The sequence below is a fragment of the Gigantopelta aegis genome, unplaced genomic scaffold, assembly GCF_016097555.1.
Source record: "Gigantopelta aegis isolate Gae_Host unplaced genomic scaffold, Gae_host_genome ctg4123_pilon_pilon, whole genome shotgun sequence".
NCBI classification, from domain to species: domain Eukaryota; kingdom Metazoa; phylum Mollusca; class Gastropoda; order Neomphalida; family Peltospiridae; genus Gigantopelta; species Gigantopelta aegis.
Window position 1 is genome coordinate 20,081 of NW_024533694.1, and position 21,905 is coordinate 41,985.

A 21,905-nucleotide genomic window follows, 5' to 3' on the forward strand; every position below is an offset into this window, starting at 1 on the left:
AATGAATAACAACAGCTTGACCAGCTCCCCTCATCCAGTCTCGCTAGAATACCTTCACATTGCCAGTATACTCTTGACAAATAGATGGAGGACCATGTCCTGTCTCTGTACCAACCTGTATTTCTAAATTCTGCTTCTTCCCACATAAAAAGAGTCCATAAGAGAATATCTAATAACAATATTGTACATTCCACTGACAGGAGGTGTAAAGGACCCAAATCCTATCAAATCAATATAGTAATTAATTAAAGCGAAGCCTGCTCCAGTAAACAGATCAGGACTCGATTGGTAACGATAAGAAAAGTCAAAAAGACCTAAACTATCTTCAGCTTCATATAAAAAAATAATCAAGATAAGGAAAGAAGCGACCATCAACAGATTGAGAACAGGTTTGACCAGTTACACCCAGTTCGACAGATACATTGACCAGTATACATATTACAAATATTGAAATTGCCCCTCCCACATCACAGTCACAAGGGGCATGTCCCATAATCAGATAGGTAATATCCTTTGTCACACAGGTACATTTGTCTCCAATAACATTGGGTTTGCACTGACAAATTCCAGTCACTGCATCACAAATTGAAGATATACTCAGGTTACTATGGCAACCACAATCTGTGAAGGGAGATAAATTGTTATTTGGTGAAAAAATTAAATAAAAATTGTCTGCAACATCATGAATAATAATTAACCTGTCACTATATAGTATATACCAATGTCTTACCTTCACAACCATCAGGATTGTTAGCAGTCAGGTTATAGAAACCTGCTTTACAAGTATCACAAGTCCTTCCTTCTACATTAGTTTTGCAGTAACATTGTCCAATTTGTATACCAACTGAATTGTTCCGTGACAATCACCATATCAGTAATACCCGCTGTATTACAGTTACATGCTAAGGAAAAAAGAACAGTTAATTTTATTAATAGGTCAGTCAAAAATTCTAATATTATATATATAAATAATTTTATTTTTATTTTTTAAATTTCTAATTCAAATATGTCAACTTACGTTGACAATATTCTGATGAATTAAGAGCCACTCCAGGTTGTGGATAGTAATATTGAACACACTCATTACAATTAATACCTTTACTGTGGTTTGTACAGATACAATGACCAGTATACATGTCACATGTATTGAAGATTGCCCCTCCCATATCACAGTCACAAGGGAGCTGTCCCATAATCAGATAGGTAATATCCTGTGTCACATAAAGTACATTTGTCTCCAAGAACATTGGGTTTGCACTGACAAACTCCAGTCATTGCATCACAAATTGAAGATATACTCAGGTTACTATGGCAAACCACAATCTGTATAGGGAGATGAAAAATTGTCACTTGGGTGGGAAAATAAAATTCATATTTTTGATAAAAATGTCCACATCTTTATGAATATAATTATAAACTATGAATGTTTAATAAGACTGCCCACCCATACTTACCTTCCAACCATCAGGATTGTTAGCAGTCAGGTTATAGAAACCTGCTTTACAAGTATCACAAGTCCTTCTTTTACATTAGTTTTTGCAGTAACATTGTCCAATTGTATACCAACTGAATTGTTCCGTGAACAATCACCATTATCAGTATACCAGCTGTATTACAGTTACATGCTAAAGAAAAAGAGAGAGAAGAGAGAGATAAGGCACAACACATAGTCCATGACAATAACTGATACACTGATTACAATAATGTTTTATTAACAGTCTTCAATTAAAGTCTGTGTGTGGTCAGTAAGAGATAATTGTATTCATATTTAGATATAATGAATCTATCAATTATTTATTTTTATTTTAGTTCAAATAAGTCGCTTACATTGACAATATTCTGACTGAATTGAGAGCCACTCCAGGTTGTGGATAGTAATACTTGAACACACTCATCACAATGAACTCCTTCAGTGTTGTCTGTACAAACAAGACAATGACCTCCGCTAACTCTTCCTGAATAACATACAATACAGGATCAAAAACACACGAGACAGCATGCCCACTGCAATTACATGCTAAAAAAAGAAGAAATTAATATCATAATTAATATCTAATAAGTAATTACCTATACATTCAAAGGGGCTCCCCCATTAGATATTTTCCATGGTACATCCACATAAAAATCAGCACATTGCTCACAATTATTACCAGCTGTGTTTATGTTGACAGACACATTGTTCTCTCACCAGTAACAGGCTCAGTAATACATTGACTGCATGACCATTACACTGACATTTACCAACAACACTGAGCTCTTCAATAGCATAATAATAGTCTGAACTATTGAGACCATCGATCATATAATGACCATCAAGTACAATCTCTATATTAGTAGCTGTAGCAAATGAATACCATGCTTCACTGAATCCTGGAATGGAGTCATTTGATGATGGTCTATCGAGACTTGGTACAAAGCTGATTTGTCCAGGTGCTGGATTAATAATCCTTTGACATAAATAGTAGTTTCATTGTCAGCTGCTTAGATCAGCTTGTGGGTTAATTTGCATATCGAGACATACAATCAGTAGCAAATAATGGAATGGTTCGTAAGAAACTGCAAAATCTGTTGACTTACGAATGTAGAATGCATCAGGGTTTTAAGGAGATAAATCGAAAAAAGAACAGTTTGTACTTGTACTGATGTGTTTAGTGCTATTCTAAATACTACTGTCTCTGGTCTTAGAATTCCACTTTCTGATTGCCACCATGTTTTAGGGAATTGAGGATTAGAAATCTGTCATTAGTTGAGGAGGATGTGGAGATGTCGAGTTACATTGAAAGCCACACTGCACATTAATGAGGGTACTAAACTCAACCTATAGTCCCTCTGATACAAAAATTAACAGTGAGGATTTCCAAATGTGCTATTAACATAAGGTATCGTTTGATAGGAGAAAGTTTCTGGAAAGGTTCGCATCTGATTTGTTCTACCATCATTGGTAGCAGCAAGGAACTAAAGTCATTTTGTTTTTGTGATTACAGCTACCAGTAATACAAACACATGTGGAAAGCCATATTTGGTGCAGTAAAAATAATCTCAGGATCATAGTTGCTGTAGAAAGAGAGAGGCTAACATGATGTGGATGGTTTCTTTTAAAACTTACAAAGATGGCAACTTGGAATTATTTTCTTTCACAAACTAATGCAAAACACCAGCTAATCTTGAAAACAAGCAGTAATTTGCATTCGAACTAGCTACGCCCCTCTTTCAGCTAGCGCATTGCGTATTGAAGATACGTTGCTAGGCAATTGCGGAAACATGAATATCGTATTAAAATAAAAATGATCTATAATAAAAAAAATAATAAACTTTTTGTCACATATGAGGACTGCGCTACTTGATCTAACTCCTTAATTATTTTGTGGTAATAATGTTTCATCAACTGGAATCTATTAAAATAATTAAATAACACAAACAACAATATTAAAATAACCTTTATCTTTGAGTATATACGTTTTTATTAAATGCTGGTTTCGCGACTGAAATATTTTCAGAGTGTGGTCCAGTGAAGCAGGATCTTGTTTAGCCACGCCAAACCTGTTTGTAAATACTAGTTTATGAAAGATTACTACATTGATGTCACATACCAAAACACTCAGATCCATTTTTAGTTTTAAATGTAATGAAAGTGAGTAACAAACAATCGTATCTCTTAAAGAAAAAATTCTTATCTATCTAATTTTAATTGTTCTTATAGTTACCATGACGATGATGGGTAGTAACAAGTACACAGGAAAAACCAGGTAATTAAGCGCAATTTTATTTGTGAGAGTACCATACCGGACAGGCAGTGTCAGAATATATTCTAATGTGAATTAAGACGTCTGTTTTATATCTAATGAAACTACGAGTCCATTAATCTCTTAGAGTGAGGGTATGGACCAGTTCTATAATGATGGGGAGTGGTATATATGGTAACTGAAATAGTGTATATTTACTGGTTTTTGCCTTCTATATCAGAAGGATCTATGGTCAATAAAGTCGACTGAGTTTGAGGATGTCCACAAAATATGACAGGATGATCCCTGATTTATGAGGTGATCCTCTAGTTCTTTGATCTACTAAGTATAACTAGTTATGATAATATGTACATACACATACCATAAGATAATGACCTAAACACATTAGTAGCAAATACTGCCGGGTGACCATCTGGTGTTTTCCAGTCGCATTTGAGTAATAATCCTCCTGTTGTAAAAAATTTACCCAAAACCTACAATATTTGAGGACAGGTTACACAGAGTTAACATTACTTGCATTTAATGGTTAAAACAAGCTTTTAAATTTAACCCTCTTATTGGCATGATACCAGCATTACAAAAGAACCACTTAATACAATGATACCTAATGTCCATGGTAAAAGATAGACATCAAATAATGATATTTTATTGCCTTCTCTTTATTTCTTGAGCTGCAGCAATAGATGATTGGTGAGGAGAACTAGTATCAACTTGAAGGAGATCTATCTGTGCCGTGGGATGTTCCTGTAATAGATACTGTCGAGCCCTCTCAGCTTTGTCCATGTTGCGACATGCTAAACACAATCGTAATGATTTGTTGTTGCCTATCTCTGAGAGAAGCACGTTCAGCACAGCTAGACCAACTCCCTATAGAGAAAGAATAAAATTTGTATCAATACCTTTTCTATCAGTCTACACAAATCACAGACTCCTTTGCTTAAGTTAGGGTCTTCTCTGGTGGATAATAACAAATTATATGTAATTAATATATCTTACGAATTAGCTCCTGTTATAACTGCAATAAGTTCCATAACTGTCACTAATTAGAAGGTGTGGTAAAACAACTCAGCAGATACACAGGCAGAAGACGGAGAGATAGAACGCTCTGATGGTGGAGGAAGAGACTCTAGTAAAGAAACCAAAACTAGACGAAAACGAAGATGACAAGACTCCAGTAGATGCTACAAGACATAAAGATGGCGATGATGATGAATGGTGTGTGGTAGTGAAGGGACCTAAGAGAAGAAAGATGTCTCAGGAACAACTGAAGTAGCTAAAAAGAAAAAAAAGAGAAAAAAAGAAAACTTATACAATATGATTCAGAAGTGATTCATACAACTCATAAATCAACTCAATCATTTTTAATGCGTCACAGAAATTACTTTTTCAAGCAGTTACACAACTCACTGGGAAAGAAGCAAGTTATGATTGTCCTCATCAGTTTAAACACTGATTTTTTCAAGTCATCGTACGACATTTTAGTTTTACCGGTAACCGAAATTAGCAAGAAAGCAATATATCTGAAAATAAAATCCATTTAAAACAGAAGAAAATCCTTGTAGCCCCCCCCCCCTCTGGTGGTCTTGTGTTTCTAAAATAGATTTTCAAAGTTTGAAAACTAATTTCAACTCGTTAAAGTCATTATGCCCCAACTCCAGGTTTAAAATACTCATCCTGGCTCTGACAGAATTTGTCCATTTTGTCTGAGTCATTTATGGAAATGGAGAACAATCTCAACAGAAACAATGCCTGCAAAATTTAAAGTCCCTTGGAACATTTCTCTCGTCATATTGTCTCCTGACTTTATAATGAGCTCATTGAAAATGGATATCCAATCCCCTTCTCCTCTGATGACCCCCCAGGATGTTACCAGGAAACTAATGACACTCTATCACCTGATTACATCATGATAACACCATGGCCATACACTCAACTGTCAGAGCGATAAAAGATGCCACTCAACTTCCAATATTTGCTGTGGATTGTGAAATGGTTAAAACAGAGGTCCGCCTTGAGTTAGCACGAGCTTACCATATCAACGAGAACTTGGATTGTAATCTATGAGCCGTCTCGTCAAACAGATAATCCAGTTGTAGATTATCTCACAAAATATAGTGGTATTGATGAGAGAAATCTTAAAAGATGTCACTACTACCTTGGAGATATGTTCATACTAATTATGTGAACTTCTTCCACCAAATGTATCTTGGTAGCCATTCTTTAGAGAATGACTTGATTGCTCTCAAACTCTATCTATCCCCTTATATCACTTGACACAGCTCTTCTATTTGCGCTCCCATTATGCTACAGCTCAGAGGTAAACCCCAGTTTGAAAAAGCTTACTAAGAAATCATATGGATCGTGAGAACAAACTGCTGGTATTATAAAGGGACATTACTCAGTTGAGATGCCTACAGCTTGTAGGGATCTGGTTAACCAAAAACACTTAAAACTGGACCAAAATTGTTTGCCTTGGAATGGTTATCAGATGTATCTACTGTTTTATTCTCCTCTCATGGCATTGTCAATACATTAGTGACAAGCAATCAGTGATCTATATTTATGGTAGTCACCAGCAAGTTCTTAATGAAAGTTGTCATTAGCGATTGAAGATGCTATAGAAAAAAGCTGCTGAAAGTTAAACAAATCGAAGTGGCTATTTCGCTACAGTTACATATGATGGAGAGTAGTTTTGAAGCAAGGAAGAAAGAACAGAGCACCAAGTTAAAATCTACTATAGACTCATTAGATACTTTAGTTTGTACTTGATAGCACATCTTTCCTCAAGATTCTCTAATTTGTTGGTATGTGGGAGGAGTTATATAAAGGAAGTACGTCAACTACAACAAGATCCTAATTTTGATGATCAAGTACTAAAAAAATGCTGTAAATGACAGCCGAGAGGGAATTGGTAAGAGTAGCAACATTAAAATAATTCTAAGTAATAACTTACATACATTAGTTATTATTGCACATCAAGTACTTTTTTAAAAATAATGATTTATAAAGTTTAAAAAGATAATTTATTTTTGTGTTGTAACACATTGACCAGACACTAAACATGCACTTACCAAGGCTCAACCTCTATTCTTAGCACCAGTAACAGCTTCTATAAGAGGATATGGCTAGTACCATACGATGCTATCACTATTAACCGGTATATTAGTAGTACGTCCATGAATAGTTAATAACCAATAGAGAAAAACAAATAGCCTACAAGATAAGATCAAACCCACCCACTTGTATTAAGGGTATAACCTCTTTGCCGTCAATAGGTAACTTCCAATATCTAGGGCTTCCTAATTTTTATTGGGGTGAAAATAATCAGTCAAATATCTAATAATTATAATTTAATAATAAATGGATAGACCTCATACAATATTATTCATTAAAGTACTATTCTTTGATCCTCCTCCACTCACAACAAGTCTTTTTTATTCTCTTCACTTCAATAAATGTCGGACATATTTTATCAAAGTATACCAGATAGAACAATTGGCAGTAAATGCTACAGATATAACAAAATAAAGTTATTATATATAATAATATCTGTGACTGTAGCAATACAGTTAGAATGTGTCACTCTAGTCTCAGCAGTACATTTATGAAATAATTTCTCTCCAAATAGTCCAGTATTATAATGCTAGTAGAAGATGTTCATTTTAATCCTTTACAGAATAATAAATTCCTTTACTTCTCTTCTGTAGATTAGGAAGGTGATTTCAATACTACAGTATCCTCCATTAGCCATTCCAGGAGGTTTGTTGAACATTACCTTGTGCAGCATATCTCCATTTATATCATAATTTACTTGATAAAGACGCTTCATTAAGCATCAATAAGAATGTGTACCTAAATAATTAAGGGAGATATTAAGGTTATAAGTAAAGTATGTACCTGGTCAGCATCAAAACAATAAAAATGTTCATCTGCAGAGAGGAAAGAGAATTTTAATTTTAAATTGGGTACATATACCATTGTTGATATCAGAACCATTTGTAAATAGTTTACTAATTCCACCAAGATTAAGAAAATACTGACAAACGACCGTCTTTGCATAATGAGAACCTTGCTAATAGCAAGCATAGGGCAGTACGGAACGAGAGAGGGGACCCTGTCTTTGACAGCCATATCAGCTAGTCTAAAATCTCCAACGTTGTAATACCCCAATAATTAGCAATTATTGAGGCGGTCACCAGTTGTAATGTCCCTTGTACATAATGACCATATATCTATAACGTTGTCAGGTATATGATGTCTAGTCTGTCTAGATAGGAAGATTAAACATGTCTTTATGCCCATATATGTACCCCCACATGTACATATCATGTTAACTATGTACCAATATATGTTGCTATGAACTCATTTACTATATAATATGTACCCATATACCCACCATATGTCCCCCATATACCCACATATGTACCTATATATATATATACCCATTTACCAATATATGTACTACATTTATACTCGTACATTATATCACATCATTATACCGAAAAAAAAAAAAAAATATTATGGGGGTTATAATCACCCATATAACATACCCATATATGCACATATAACATACCCATGTGAACCAATACTAAGATATCTTTATAAGTTAAATTCAAATCTGGTTAACATAACATGAACTGCCTCAGACAAAATTTAATTCTCCTATTAAGACATTATAAAGACACACTTCTTGGACACACCCCTCATTACAAATGTGTAACAGCTGTTCACAAAAGACCATCAGGATACGGATGAGTCATATATAACCTATTACCTCTATACTATGAGTGAACATAAATGACAAATTGTTATATAATATGTACCTCACTCTAAATGATTGGAATGTGTCTGATTAGCTGATTGTATTTTAATAACACATACCATAATACCATCCATACTTGTACCAGATATCAGACCTACAGCTAACTGTTCTGCCATTACACCAAGGGTTTAATAATGCTGGATTATTTTTAACCATTTTAAAATTTGGGGTGGGGGGGGGCAGCCACACCATTAAAAGATGGATAAGGTAGGGCCTGGTTAATCTATAGTATTTTTTATAACTTGTTTTTGAGGAGGAAGACGAAGTAGAAGATGATCTTATTATTGACTTAGATCTAGAAGGTCTAGATATAACTGCACACAGATGATATACTTGATGAAACAGCAGGTATTGATTGTCACAGACTCTCACATGAAGATCATGTGAGACGTGTAACTATCAACACATGCAGCGTCACATTCAAGAGAATCTTGAAGAGAGAGCTGGTACAGGAAGCTCTTAAAAAGGTACTTGCCTCATAGCCACACCCTCTTATGTATGATAATTATGATATTACAGGGTCAAGATCCTCCGTCAATATTCTCGAGAAATTGAATTGGAACTGGAGAAAAGTAGAGAACTATTCAATATGGGGGAGATTGTATGTATCAAGTGTGCCCTCATATGTCTCTCTATTATAATATTATATAGTATTGATCAGCGGCATTAGTATTGCCAGTCTCCATTATTCAATCAGAAATTGTACGACATTCTATCAGTGAGTGTCAATGTAATATTCCATGTTGGTTATTGTGGTTTTAATATATAGAGAATGGAAGGAATGTTAAGCAAGTTCAAGTCAAAGTCATCTTTATATCACTCACATAATTAATATTATTTACATTAAGACGATTTGGGTAGCATTAGTGCTGAGATACAATCATATACAGGATCAATCTCGTTCAATGAGTGTCAAACTACCAAAACAGACAGGTATGTAATCACTGATGGGTGTGGTTTTAACATCTATACATTTAGGGAGTTAAAGGAGAATTACCTGAATATTTGAATATTTGTTTTGATATCTGTTAGTTGAACATATAGTCCAGTCAGTTTCTATGGTAACCTTATCAGATCTACTTCATCCTTTATTCCCCCAGACATATAACGGATACTCCAGCCAGTGAAGTGAGTTCTCTGAGACATTACATGAATTGGGAAAAGTTGAAGTTTTTAAGTTTACAAAGTTTTAATGACTATCATTCAGTATTGATGTTCATGATGTATTGATGTGAAACTAAAGATAAAGGTATATATTGGACTTGATAAACCATTTTTAACAGTTTTTAGGCGGTTTCTAAACTCGAGAGTTTTTATTAAACAAGATTTATCAGTTTTTCGACGTCCAATGGCCAATTATACAAATGTTACAAAACCATTTATTAAATTACCGTAATAGTTAATAATATAATAGTTTATAATATAATAGTTATAATAGTTATAATATAATAGTTATAATAGTTATAATATAATAGCTATAATAATAATTATAATAGTTATAAGGTGTGTGTATAATATTCTATGTAGGTATTTTAATGAGTTCTTGTTAGCTCATAGTAGAGAGACTGCTGAACAAATACAAGGAGAATATATTGACACACTTAGTAAAATATATTTCTCTTACTTCAAAGATTATTATAAACAAGTTAATGAAACTACAGGTATGAAAGAGAGAGAGAGAGATTGTTAGAGAGATCTCTTACTTCTAGTTTGAAGAAACTGCTGAAAAGATGACCTTATGGGCATAGAAGATCTCAGCTAAGCGAGGTGACACTTGCTCTCTCTTTCTGATCTGTATACTTAATGTTTCTCTCTTTACAGGAGGACTATTTTCAGTCGTGTAGTACATATAAAAATCGTTCCACAATCTTTACACTGGCAACAGAGACACAGTTTTAACTACAGAACTAGAGGATCCTATTATTGTGATACCACAAGCTCAAAAAGGAGAGAAGAGAGTAAGATCAACCTGATATACAATCATTATTTGATCTATTTTAGTATCCATTGAGGCTCTATTTCGTAGCTGTCATTTTGCTTTAGTTGATAATTCTTCTCGAGAGTATTTATTTCTTAATAAGTTCTTTAATTTGACACCAACTTCATCACAAGAGTACTTTGACAATATATTTGGAAAAACTCTACAATTTCTCTTGGTAAGTCAGAGAATATTAAATAAATTATATTATATTTTAACAGAGAAGTATGAAAGTTATTGCCGAACATTGTTATGATGCTATTGGACTATTTCTATGTATACATATTGACTATCGTTATCAACTTATTTTACAAAAAAGACAAGTATCTTGTTTGGATGGGTATGTCCCTAATAAAAATTTAATTACTTAATTAATATATTTTAAAGATTTTCTGAAAGATACAGTCAGTTTTGTGGCCTGTTTTTGTCATATTTTAAATCTTAATGTATCGAGTGTACGTGATGCTGACCCTCACAAGTTAGGACACATTGATACCAGACCTCATTATGTTAGTATTAATAACTATTAATAACTTTTATTGTCTAGTTATTATTATTTAGATAACTAGAAGATATGCTGAATTCTCTGCAGCACTATTAGTATAATCAAATGAACCCAAGGACCAGGTACTAATGATATTATGTGTATATGTCATATGTCATGATTGTAAGGTTGATAGAAGTCTGTCTGCTCTGCAATCGGAAGTTGAGAACTTTATTTTACGGATGGCAGCAGAATTTCCTGGCCGCAAAGAGCAGTTGATTTTTTTGATCAATAATTATGATATGATGTTAGGTGTTCTTACTGTAAGAATGAATTAATATAATAGATATTATAGTTTACTTTGTTTTATAGAACGTACATCGGAAGAATCTAAAGAATCTGAATGTTTTAAATCTCTACTTCATGCTAGAACACAAGAGTTGTTGAGGAGGTAAGTACATGAAATAAGAAAGTTAGGTTAATAATATAATTTTAAAGGTTTTGTCACCATACTTTGGTGGTGTGCATTTGATAGACACATTAACTACAACTGACAGAATGACAGATCGACCAATTCTGTTAATGACGTAAGTCGGCATAATATCAGGACTTATTTAATTTTTTTGTAAAAGACACTGAACTACAACTAGAAAGAGGGGGGGGGGGGGACAGATCGATCCAAAATATCTGTTAATGAAACGTAAGTCCATAATATCAAGACTTATTAATTTGGAGTGATTAGGTCAAATACAACAACTGGTTCGTGGTTTTAATGGAGACTGGAAGAAATCAATAGAGGCTATAACGGTGAAGTAATGCAAGCTTTTACTAATTTTAAAAATGGTACAGCTATACTTCAAGTAAGGAGTGTGACCCTTTAATTATGTAGTAATTTATATATCCTCAACAGTTGGCTCTTGGTCAGTTGATTCAGTATTATCATCGCTTTAACAAAATCCTGTCACAGCATCCATTTAAAAGTCTATCTGTTCGTAGTGAGCTTATTAATATTCATCATTTAATGGTTGAAGTGAAGAAACACAAGCAAACATTTTAAAATGTATTATATAATAATAAAGTAGTGATTATATTATTTTGATCAAGTTTTGCTGAAAGGAAAGATTATTATTAAACAAAACAATATGTTGAGAGACCATTATAGCTGTTGAATTATTTGACTAAATATTAATATTTATAAATTGAAATGCTTTGCCCCTTATTTGGATATTTGCATTCTTTTATTGTAAGTGGTAAAGTGCTTTGTTTGGAGACCAACCTACTCCTTACAAAAGAATTGTGGTTTGGGTGTGTTGCAGGAGATGGAACAACTGCCAAACTATGACATGTAACCAGTTATTGTAATGTAAACAAAAATTAAAGTATGCTTCAAACATTGTTATGTGACACTAGTGACGTATCACTGTCAGATGAAAAACATCCAAATATATATATATATATAGTTTCATTCTGGCTTCATACACATGTATAAAAGTGATTGCATGATAACTTAGTAATGACTGTATGAAGCAAGCTATGAAGGACTTTATTGAAGTTTTCTACATTTTACTAATTCTCTCTAGAAAGGTATGCTTTTCTTTCTTACAAATTCTTTTTATCATCCTTTATTTTACAGATCACTGCTAACTATATTTTAGAGATAGCATTGGCAAGATGGGAGAATCCATTTAAAGCTGAATTTGACTTAGAATGTTGTGATGAAGATGTGTTTTATCCAAACTGCTCTATTGAAGGATCCTGTCAAACACGTTTCGATATTTGTCTTCAGCCATTCAGTTCATCTTTATCAAACACTAACTGTCCATATGGAAGATACTCTACTAATCATGATAATTCCTTTCCTGATCCAGACAACATTACTTTCACATTTGGTGTGAACATGAAGGTAATGTTCCAAACCCTATGACTTTCTATATTCAGAAAGTCTCACTGTAAGTTTTAATAATATATTATGTTTCTTAACCTATCTCTTGTTTGGTAGGAGGGTATAAGATTAACTGTAGATGCTTATGAGGAAGATTCCAGCACAAATGATGATTTTATTGATGTAGTGAGGATTGCATTTCCTTCTGATTCCTTATCACTTAGCTCAGAATTTTCTGATATTTTGTTAAGCAAAGGAGACCATGGTGTTGGTACATTGGGTATTAGATACAGGATATTATGTATAGATGGTTACTGTGGTGATACTTGTAATCAACTTTGTAGTCAAAGTAAGACACTTTCTATTAATAGAATATTATTACTTTGTTTTGTAGATACTTCATCAACTCAACACAACCTCAGCCACAATCTCAGGAATTTGATTACTGGATTATAATTTTATTCTAGTAGTTGTTTGTTTTTTATTTCTTTTATTAATGGTCATCAATTCTATCATTATTATTATTGTATGCAGAGCTAGAAAAAGATCCATTGATGAACAAGGTAGGTAAGTGGATTAACTTATATAGCAATGATCTATTTGTCTCCTTAGACACTCCCACTGAACATAGCAATACTTCTACACCCACTGTTTCTGTTTTTCTAATACATTACAAAGAATATATCACACCTTTAACACGTACAGTAACTTATTCAACAAACTTTTCATCAAACTCCTCACTCCCTCAAGAAGATTACTACTACTCTACACTTATACAAGACAACATTAATACATTGTCATCACCTCCTGAACCAACAGGGCGATATATGAACCCAGCATATGGTTCTAAATGTAATAATTAACATATTGAAAATGAAACTGAAAAACAAAACAACCATTTTGGAATGCATTTTAACAGTTATTTATAATTTTTGATCATATCACAACTGATACTAATTGTTAAGACATAACCCAGCATATGGTACTCCTGATGGTGTTAAGTAACTTATTACCAAATATAGAATACTAACAATCATTTTGAAAATATATTATAAGGTTTTTTATATTTACGATCAAATTTGCCAAAATAGATATATTAAAATTATAGAATTTATTATATACTTGGTGACTAATTAGGAATTGAATATCTACAGTTCTCTCTGTCGTTCATTATTTCTTCATTAATATGATAGAAGGAATGTACCTGATCTACAAAATTTTAGTTCATCATATATATCTTGTAATTGTTAAGACATTATTGGTTGCCAGTTGGTGGCTATAGAAATATATGGGTTCACTCACAGATAGTACAGGCTTTATATCCTGTACTAATTATAGTGGACTAAAAATCTGTTGACAAAATGGCAGGACCAGTGGATCAACTTATAAAGTAGATACTCTTACTGAATGTTGTCTAAATCCATTATCATTAATTAAAGCTATTGTAAGGAGGTATTTCTAAAGACATTATAAATTAAGTGTTTTCTTTTAAATATTAGATATAAATTGATTAACAATACATTATTAATGTTTGGATTTAAACTAACACTTCCAAAACATCCAACAAAAGAGACTTGGGAAGATCTCGAAATTCTGGTTTTGATGAACAAATGAGGGGAAAATGATCATTAATGAGAAAAAGACAACGTTCTTTCATTCTTGTAACGATATTAGATCAGATACTTGTAAAAGTGATACTACATTTTCTAAGCTGACATTTTGTTCTAAGATGGCTTTACAGTGACAGTGTAAGTGTGAGTTTGAAAATCCAAAGAAGTCTGGCGCTGAGAATATGTAGAGTGCATCTTCAGGAGGTATTTCAACTCCATCATAATAGACATATTTGAGAAATGAATCAAAAGCTTGACGACTTGGAATTGTTTTACCAAATGTTATTTCAACTTGAAATTTGACAGGAGAAAATGATTAAAAGAGGATATCTGTCTAAATCCATTGTCATCCATGAGAGCTATTTTAGTGAGATATCCATGATCTCAGTAATGACCTATTTTGGTCAACTTTTGTTGAAATAAATGACTAAATGTGTTGAAAAAAAAGTCATAATTAATTTGAGCAAGTAAACACAAAATATTATTATTAAATTATCTGAATAGGTTACAAAATTTAAAAAGAATAAAGTTTATATACCTTATTGAGATCACATTAGTCCATACTAAATGGATGTGGTCTGGAATTGTTCCAGAAGTTAGAGTAACTGCCAAACTATGACACGTAACTGTTGTAATGATCTCCATATTTCATGTCAACAAAGTAAAGTATGACTCAACAATATCACTTATCACCTTACATAGCTCTATAGAGAGCCTTACATAGCTCTATAGAGAGTCTTACATATAGCTTGTAGTTATAGTGTTAAACATTAAATAATTATTACGTAATTGGAATAATACAGAAAGGGATTTTACCTGGTTGGGTGTGTTAGAGTAATTAACATGTGACTGTTGTAATGTAGTGTGTAAACAAATTGTAACATGTTCAAAACTTATTTTTGACACTGTCATAGTTGGTACATAATTATGATAATAAAATGGTTTCATTCTGGCTTCATACACATGTATAAAAGTGATTGCATGATAACTTAGTAATGATTGTATGAAGCAAGCTATGAAGGACTTTATTGAAGTTTTCTACATTTTACTAATTCTCTCTAGAAAGGTATGCTTTTCTTTCTTACAAATTCTTTTTTATCATCCTCTATTTTACAGATCACTGCTAACTATATTTTAGAGATAGCATTGGCAAGATGGGAGAATCCATTTAAAGTTGAATTTGACTTAGAATGTTGTGATGAAGATGTGTTTTATCCAAACTGCTCTGTTGAAGCATTCTGTCAAACACGTTTCGATGTTTGTCTTCAGCCATTCAGTTCATCTTTATCAAACACCAACTGTCCATATGGAAGTTACTATTCTAATCATGATAATTCCTTTCCTGATCCAGACAACATTACTTTCACATTTGGTGTGAACATTGAAGGTAATGTTCCAAACCCTATGACTTTCTATATTCCAGAAAGTCTCACTGTAAGTTTTTATAATATATTATTCTTAACCTATCTTTTGTTTGGTAGGAGGGTATAAGATTAACTGTAGATGCTTATGAGGAAGATTCTGGCATAAATGATGATTTATTGATGTAGTGAGGATTGGACTTCTTCTGATTCCTTATCACTTAGCTCAGAATTTTCTGATATTTTGTTAAGCAAAGGAGACCATGGTGTTGGTACATTGGGTATTAGATACAGGATATCATGTATAGATGGTTACTGTGGTGATACTTGTAATCACTTTGTAGTCAAAGTAAGACACTTTCTATTAATAGAATATTATTACTTGTTTTGTAGATACTTCATCAACTCAACCACAAACTCAGGACTTGAATTTTTGGAGTATTATTTCCATTTTGGCATTCATTTGTTTTTTATTTCTTCTACTAGTGATCATCAGTTCTGTCATTATTATTACATTATGTAGAATTGGAAAATACATTAAGAAATCAGGTAGGTAAGTAAATTCAAATACAAAGCAGTGATTTATTTGTCTCTTTAGACACTGAACATAGTAGTCCTTCTACACCCATTGTTCTTACTACTCCTGTCTCTAGTGGATACATTACATGTTTAACACGCCCATTTGTTAACTCCACCCGTTTCTCATGCACTCCTGATGGTGGTAATTACTTAATGACTAATGAGAATATAAACAAACATTTTGAAATGTATTATAATTATATGACAATTTTTATATTTTTGGTCAATTAAAGTTTTGCTGAAAATTGCGCATAATTATTGCAACACCTGTTAATTTTAATATATTAACTATAATTAAGAGATTAATAGGGAATTGGTTACCTACTAACATCTCTTTTTCCTTTATCACTCCTCTTAATTAGTACACATTATGAAACAAATTATAATGGACTGTTTTGAAACTTTATTGATTCTTTTTAAAAGTTCTATTTTTCTGGTAGATCATTTTATCGTGTCAAGATATCAGAGTATTATTTTCATATTTTAAGTTGTGTATGTCTTCCTCTAGTAATCATTATCATTATTATAACTATGTAGTATTAGATGATCTGTTGACAATGTGACAGGTAAATGGACCAATTTATAAAGTAACGTTCTTCAGGCACTGAATGCTGTCTACTTCCATTGTTATTAATTAAAGCTATTTTAATGAGGTATCCATGATTTCAGTAATGATAATATAGGATTACCTATTTTGGTCAATTTTGCTGAAATAAATGTCTACATGTGTCAAAAAACAATTCTAATATAGTCGTTGAAAAGTTATAATTAATTTGAGCGAGTAAACACAAAATATTAGTAGATTATCTGAATAGCTTACAAAATTTAAAAAGAATAGTGTTTAATTATAATATAATTAATTAATGCCATGTTGAGATCACATTAGTCCATACTAAATGGATGTGGTCTGGAATTGTTCCAGAAGTTAGAGTAACTGCCAAACTATGACACGTAACTGTTGTAATGATCTCCATATTTCATGTCAACAAAGTAAAGTATGCCTCAACAATATCACTTATCACCTTACATAGCTCTATAGAGAGCCTTACATAGCTCTATAGAGAGCCTTACATAGCTTTGTAGAGGGAGAACATCAAAGCAGGTAATAACACCAGACACGTAACTTGATTATGGCTTCATACACATGTATAAAAGTGATTGCATGCTAACTTAGTAATGACTGTATGAAGCAAGCTATGAAGGACTTTTATTGAAGTTTTCTACATTTTACTAATTCTATCTAGAAAGGTATGCTTTTTCTTTCTTACAAATTCTTTTTATCATCCTCTATTTTACAGATCACTGCTAACTATATTTTAGAGATAGCATTGGCAAGATGGGAGAATCCATTTAAAGCTGAATTTGACTTAGAATGTTGTGATGAAGATGTGTTTTTATCCAAATTGCTCTATTGAAGGATTCTGTCAAACACGTTTTTACATTTGTCTTCAGCCATTCAGTTCATCTTTATCAAAACACCAACTGTCCATATGGAAGTTACTCTACTAATCATGATAATTCCTTTCCTGATCCAGACAACATTACTTTCACATTTGGTGTGAACATTGAAGGTAATGTTCCAAACCCCATGACTTTCTATATTCCAGAAAGTCTCAATGTAAGTTTTAATAATATATTATGTTCTTAACCTATCTCTGTTTGGTAGGAGGGTATAAGATTAACTGTAGATGCTTATGAGGAAGATTCTGGCAGAGATGATTTTATTGATGTAGTGAGGATTCCATTTCATTCTGATTCCTTATCACTTAGCTCAGAATTTTCTGATATTTTGTTAAGCAAAGGAGACCATGGTGTTGGTACATTGGTATTAGATACAGGATATCATGTATAGATGGTTACTGTGGTGATACTTGTAATCAACTTTGTAGTCAAAGTAAGACACTTTCTATTAATAGAATATTATTACTTGTTTTGTAGATACTTCATCAACTCAACCACAACCTCAGCCACAATCTCAGGAATTTGATTACTGGATTATAATTTTTATTCTAGTAATTGTTTGTTTTTTATTTCTTTTTATTAATGGTCATCAATTCTATCATTATCATTATTGTATGCAGAACTAGAAAAAGATCCATTGATGAACCAGGTAGGTAAGTGGATTAACTTGTATAGCAATGATCTATTTGTCTCCTTAGACACTCCCACTGAACATAGCAATACTTCTTCACCCACTGTTCCTGTTTTTAATGCATACAGCAGAGAATATATCACACCTTTAACATGTACAGTAACTTATTCAACAAACTTTTCATCAAACTCCTCACTCCCTCAAGAAGATTACTACTACTCTACACTTATACAAGACAACATTAATACATTGTCATCACCTCCTGAACCAACAGGGCTATATATGAACCCAGCATATGGTGCTAAATGTAATAATTAACATATTGAAAACGAAACTGAAAAACACAAACAACCATTTTTGGAATGCATTTTTAACAGTTATTTTTGATCATATCACAACTGACACTATCTGTTAACACAACATTATTGAAAGTTCTTAGCACTTAAAATACAGAATTAATAATATTATGGAAAAATAAAGCATTTGTAATATTGTCTTGTAATAAACTAAAGATTACAGTGATATCCAACCACATCATTAATATTGTTTTAAATGTCATATCTTCTTTAAAATTTCTGGAATACTTTTTGTACATTTGAATAAACATCATCAATTGATTGCTCAGAATTAATCTATGAAAGAGAGTGGGCATGAAATATTAAAATCAAAGCATTCTTTGTTACCTTGGCAACTTTACCCAAAGCATCATAGTGTTCTATCACTGGAAGTGTAGCTTCCTGGAATGTTTTCAATCTCTTTCGAATAGTCTCCTCATTATCATCTACTCTACCACTTGGTTTGTCCTCTTTGAAGGAGACGTTGTATCATAACATCCTCACTGCATTCAAACATTAAGACCAAAGCACAAGGACGGACCTATTAAAATAACACTGGTTAATAATAACAAGTATGGACACTCTAACTTGATCTTCAAACTTTTCAGCTTGATCTAATTTCCTAGGAAAAACCATCATTAAATATCCTTAGTATCAGGTTTAGATTCCATTGCTCCCTTTAATAAAGCTATAGTCCACTCCTAATTAAACAGAGAGGAAAGCATTGTTAATGTTGTCTTGTCGTTGACTTACTGGTGGTACTAATTGTCCTTGCTTCATAGCTTCTTCAATTTTCTTTCCCTGGTCTGTTCCTTTAGCAACTTCTTCTCTGAGAAGATCACCAGCAGAGAAAGAACAAAAACCAAATTCTTTAACAATTCTTTCACATTGTGTCCCTTTGCCACTACCTGGTCCACCTAGTGGTACAAATATGAGATAACTGCAGTATTAAAATACATACCTAATACAAACACAATTGGTTTGCCCACTGAAGATGAATTCTCTTCGACTGTTTTGTTTCCTTTCGGTTCAGCTTTTTCTTCTCCAAATATTTTCTTTGAATCGTTTAGAAGTTCTTGTTTTCGTTTTAGAAATTGTTGTAAAAACTCAATGTGATCTTCGGGTTGATTACTGATGAGTGCTAACATCATATTCTGTTATAATAATAAAAAAAGACGTTATAACTCTCTATAAAATATAATCCTTGTACCTCAAATAATTGAGGTATCTTCTTTCGATGAAGATACTCTTTAGCAGCATTAGTTTTCTCCATTATCTCCTGAAGGACTTAGTTTGAAGGTAGGAAAAAGACTGAAGTGAGAAGAAATTTATTGACACTCGTTAGCACTGCCCATTTAAGCGTCTAGAAAACGAGCCCCACCCCACTAAGCTTGTGTTAGCTCTAGTGAAATGAATTGGAGAGGAGGAGAACATGAACGATTTCCTATACCACCATTAATAACACCAGCTAAAGATCTTCCTGCTTATCTACGTTATGGAGTACATGCTTACTCTAGGATGGAGGACTTGTCTCTGACAGCTACTAGAATGTCATCATATGGTATACCATTACTGCCTACTAATCCAAGAGAAAGGAGACTACAGTCATCTCATTCAGATACTAAAGCTATTCAAATGATGAAATCAAATAAAGATACTATACTATTAAAAAGAAAAGGATCATTAGAAAGTGCTAGAACACTCAAATTTCCACCTCCTCTCTCCTCAACAGTACGCCTCCATCAGGAGCGATATTACCTCCAATAATACCATCATCTGATCAGTTAGTATGTGAAACATCTACAGTCACAAATAACAGTGACTGTAAAACAAGATTGAAGAAGAAATGGAGGAACAAATTGAAGAGGAAGATAGCAGCAATGAAGTGGACAGCAGTGATGAAGTAAGTCTATAATAAGATAATTATGCTACTTTTCTATTAATTTTTATTATATAGAATCTTATTGATGATGACATTAGTGAAATAGATGAACTACCTCCAAGTGGAATTGGATTTAGAGATGAATCCTATAGTAGTTTAACATCACTAATTGATGTTGATTTCCCTCAAGTGTCATCTGGACACTTGCCTTATCCTGCAACATTACTGCAACAAGAACATCTTTTGTTAGAGCATCAAGCACATACCACAGGATTGCAGTCTGGACTTAATCCAAGAGTTAACAATATTGTGAGAGCATTTGAAATAAAAGGACCATTAGATAAAGACTTGTTACAATGTGCTCTAAATAATGTTGTCAACATCCATCCCATCTTATCCTCAAAGTTCATTCTTCGTATCAATAATAAATTCTATGTACAGACCTCCCAAGGTAAGTAATAATAATATTCATGACTAGCAGCCAATTGTTGAAATATAAAGAAAGAATGTGTCATTAATATCATTAAAGAATATGAATATACTTCATTTTATATCATTTTTATTTTAGGACCTGTGACAGCTCAGCTTGATCTGACTACAAGTTATGAGAAACCATCAGAACTGGTTACTTTAGCACGACGTAAAGTATTTCATATTCCTATTAAACAAAACAACAACAACAACAACAACAACAACAACAACAACAACAACATGATCTCCAGTCATCAAATGCAACAGGTCCAATGACATGCACTGGAGATAGCTTTTGACGACAGTCTGAGTATAGTCAGTTATAAATCAGAGATCTCTCCTAAACTAAAGCCACGAATAGTGTCATTTCAAGAGTCCAGTCACCTTCCATCATTAAGTTGTCTCAATGAACCACCATCAGGAGAAGATTACAACCCACTAGTACGAGTCAAATTAGTTACTAAGAGTCCACAAGATTTTATTCTAATTATATCATTTCCAAATATTGTCTGTGACTACTGGTCATCTTGTCTATTTATTCCACAACTGACAAATGCTTATAGTAATTAGAGAATCTTCATCGTATCGACCATCATTGACTGCATTGACACAAATAAGAAAAAGACAAGAGACATTTAATGCATTAGAAATAGAAGAGCTAAAACT

At 32.9% G+C, this 21,905-nt stretch overlaps 1 protein-coding gene and 1 pseudogene across 1 annotated transcript; one reads left to right on the plus strand and one right to left on the minus strand.

Moving 5' to 3' along the window:
• Window positions 1–4,851: 4,851 nt before the first annotated feature.
• LOC121392587 lies at window positions 4,852–18,446 on the plus strand (annotated as a pseudogene).
• A 136-nt stretch (window positions 18,447–18,582) lies between these two features.
• Window positions 18,583–20,034, minus strand: LOC121392588 (adenylate kinase isoenzyme 1-like). Its single transcript, XM_041523736.1, is given in 7 exon segments — window positions 18,583–18,660; window positions 19,235–19,345; window positions 19,347–19,427; window positions 19,475–19,531; window positions 19,534–19,587; window positions 19,640–19,803; window positions 19,848–20,034. Coding segments are annotated over 7 exon segments (732 nt in total).
• Between the last annotated feature and the right edge of the window lie 1,871 nt (window positions 20,035–21,905).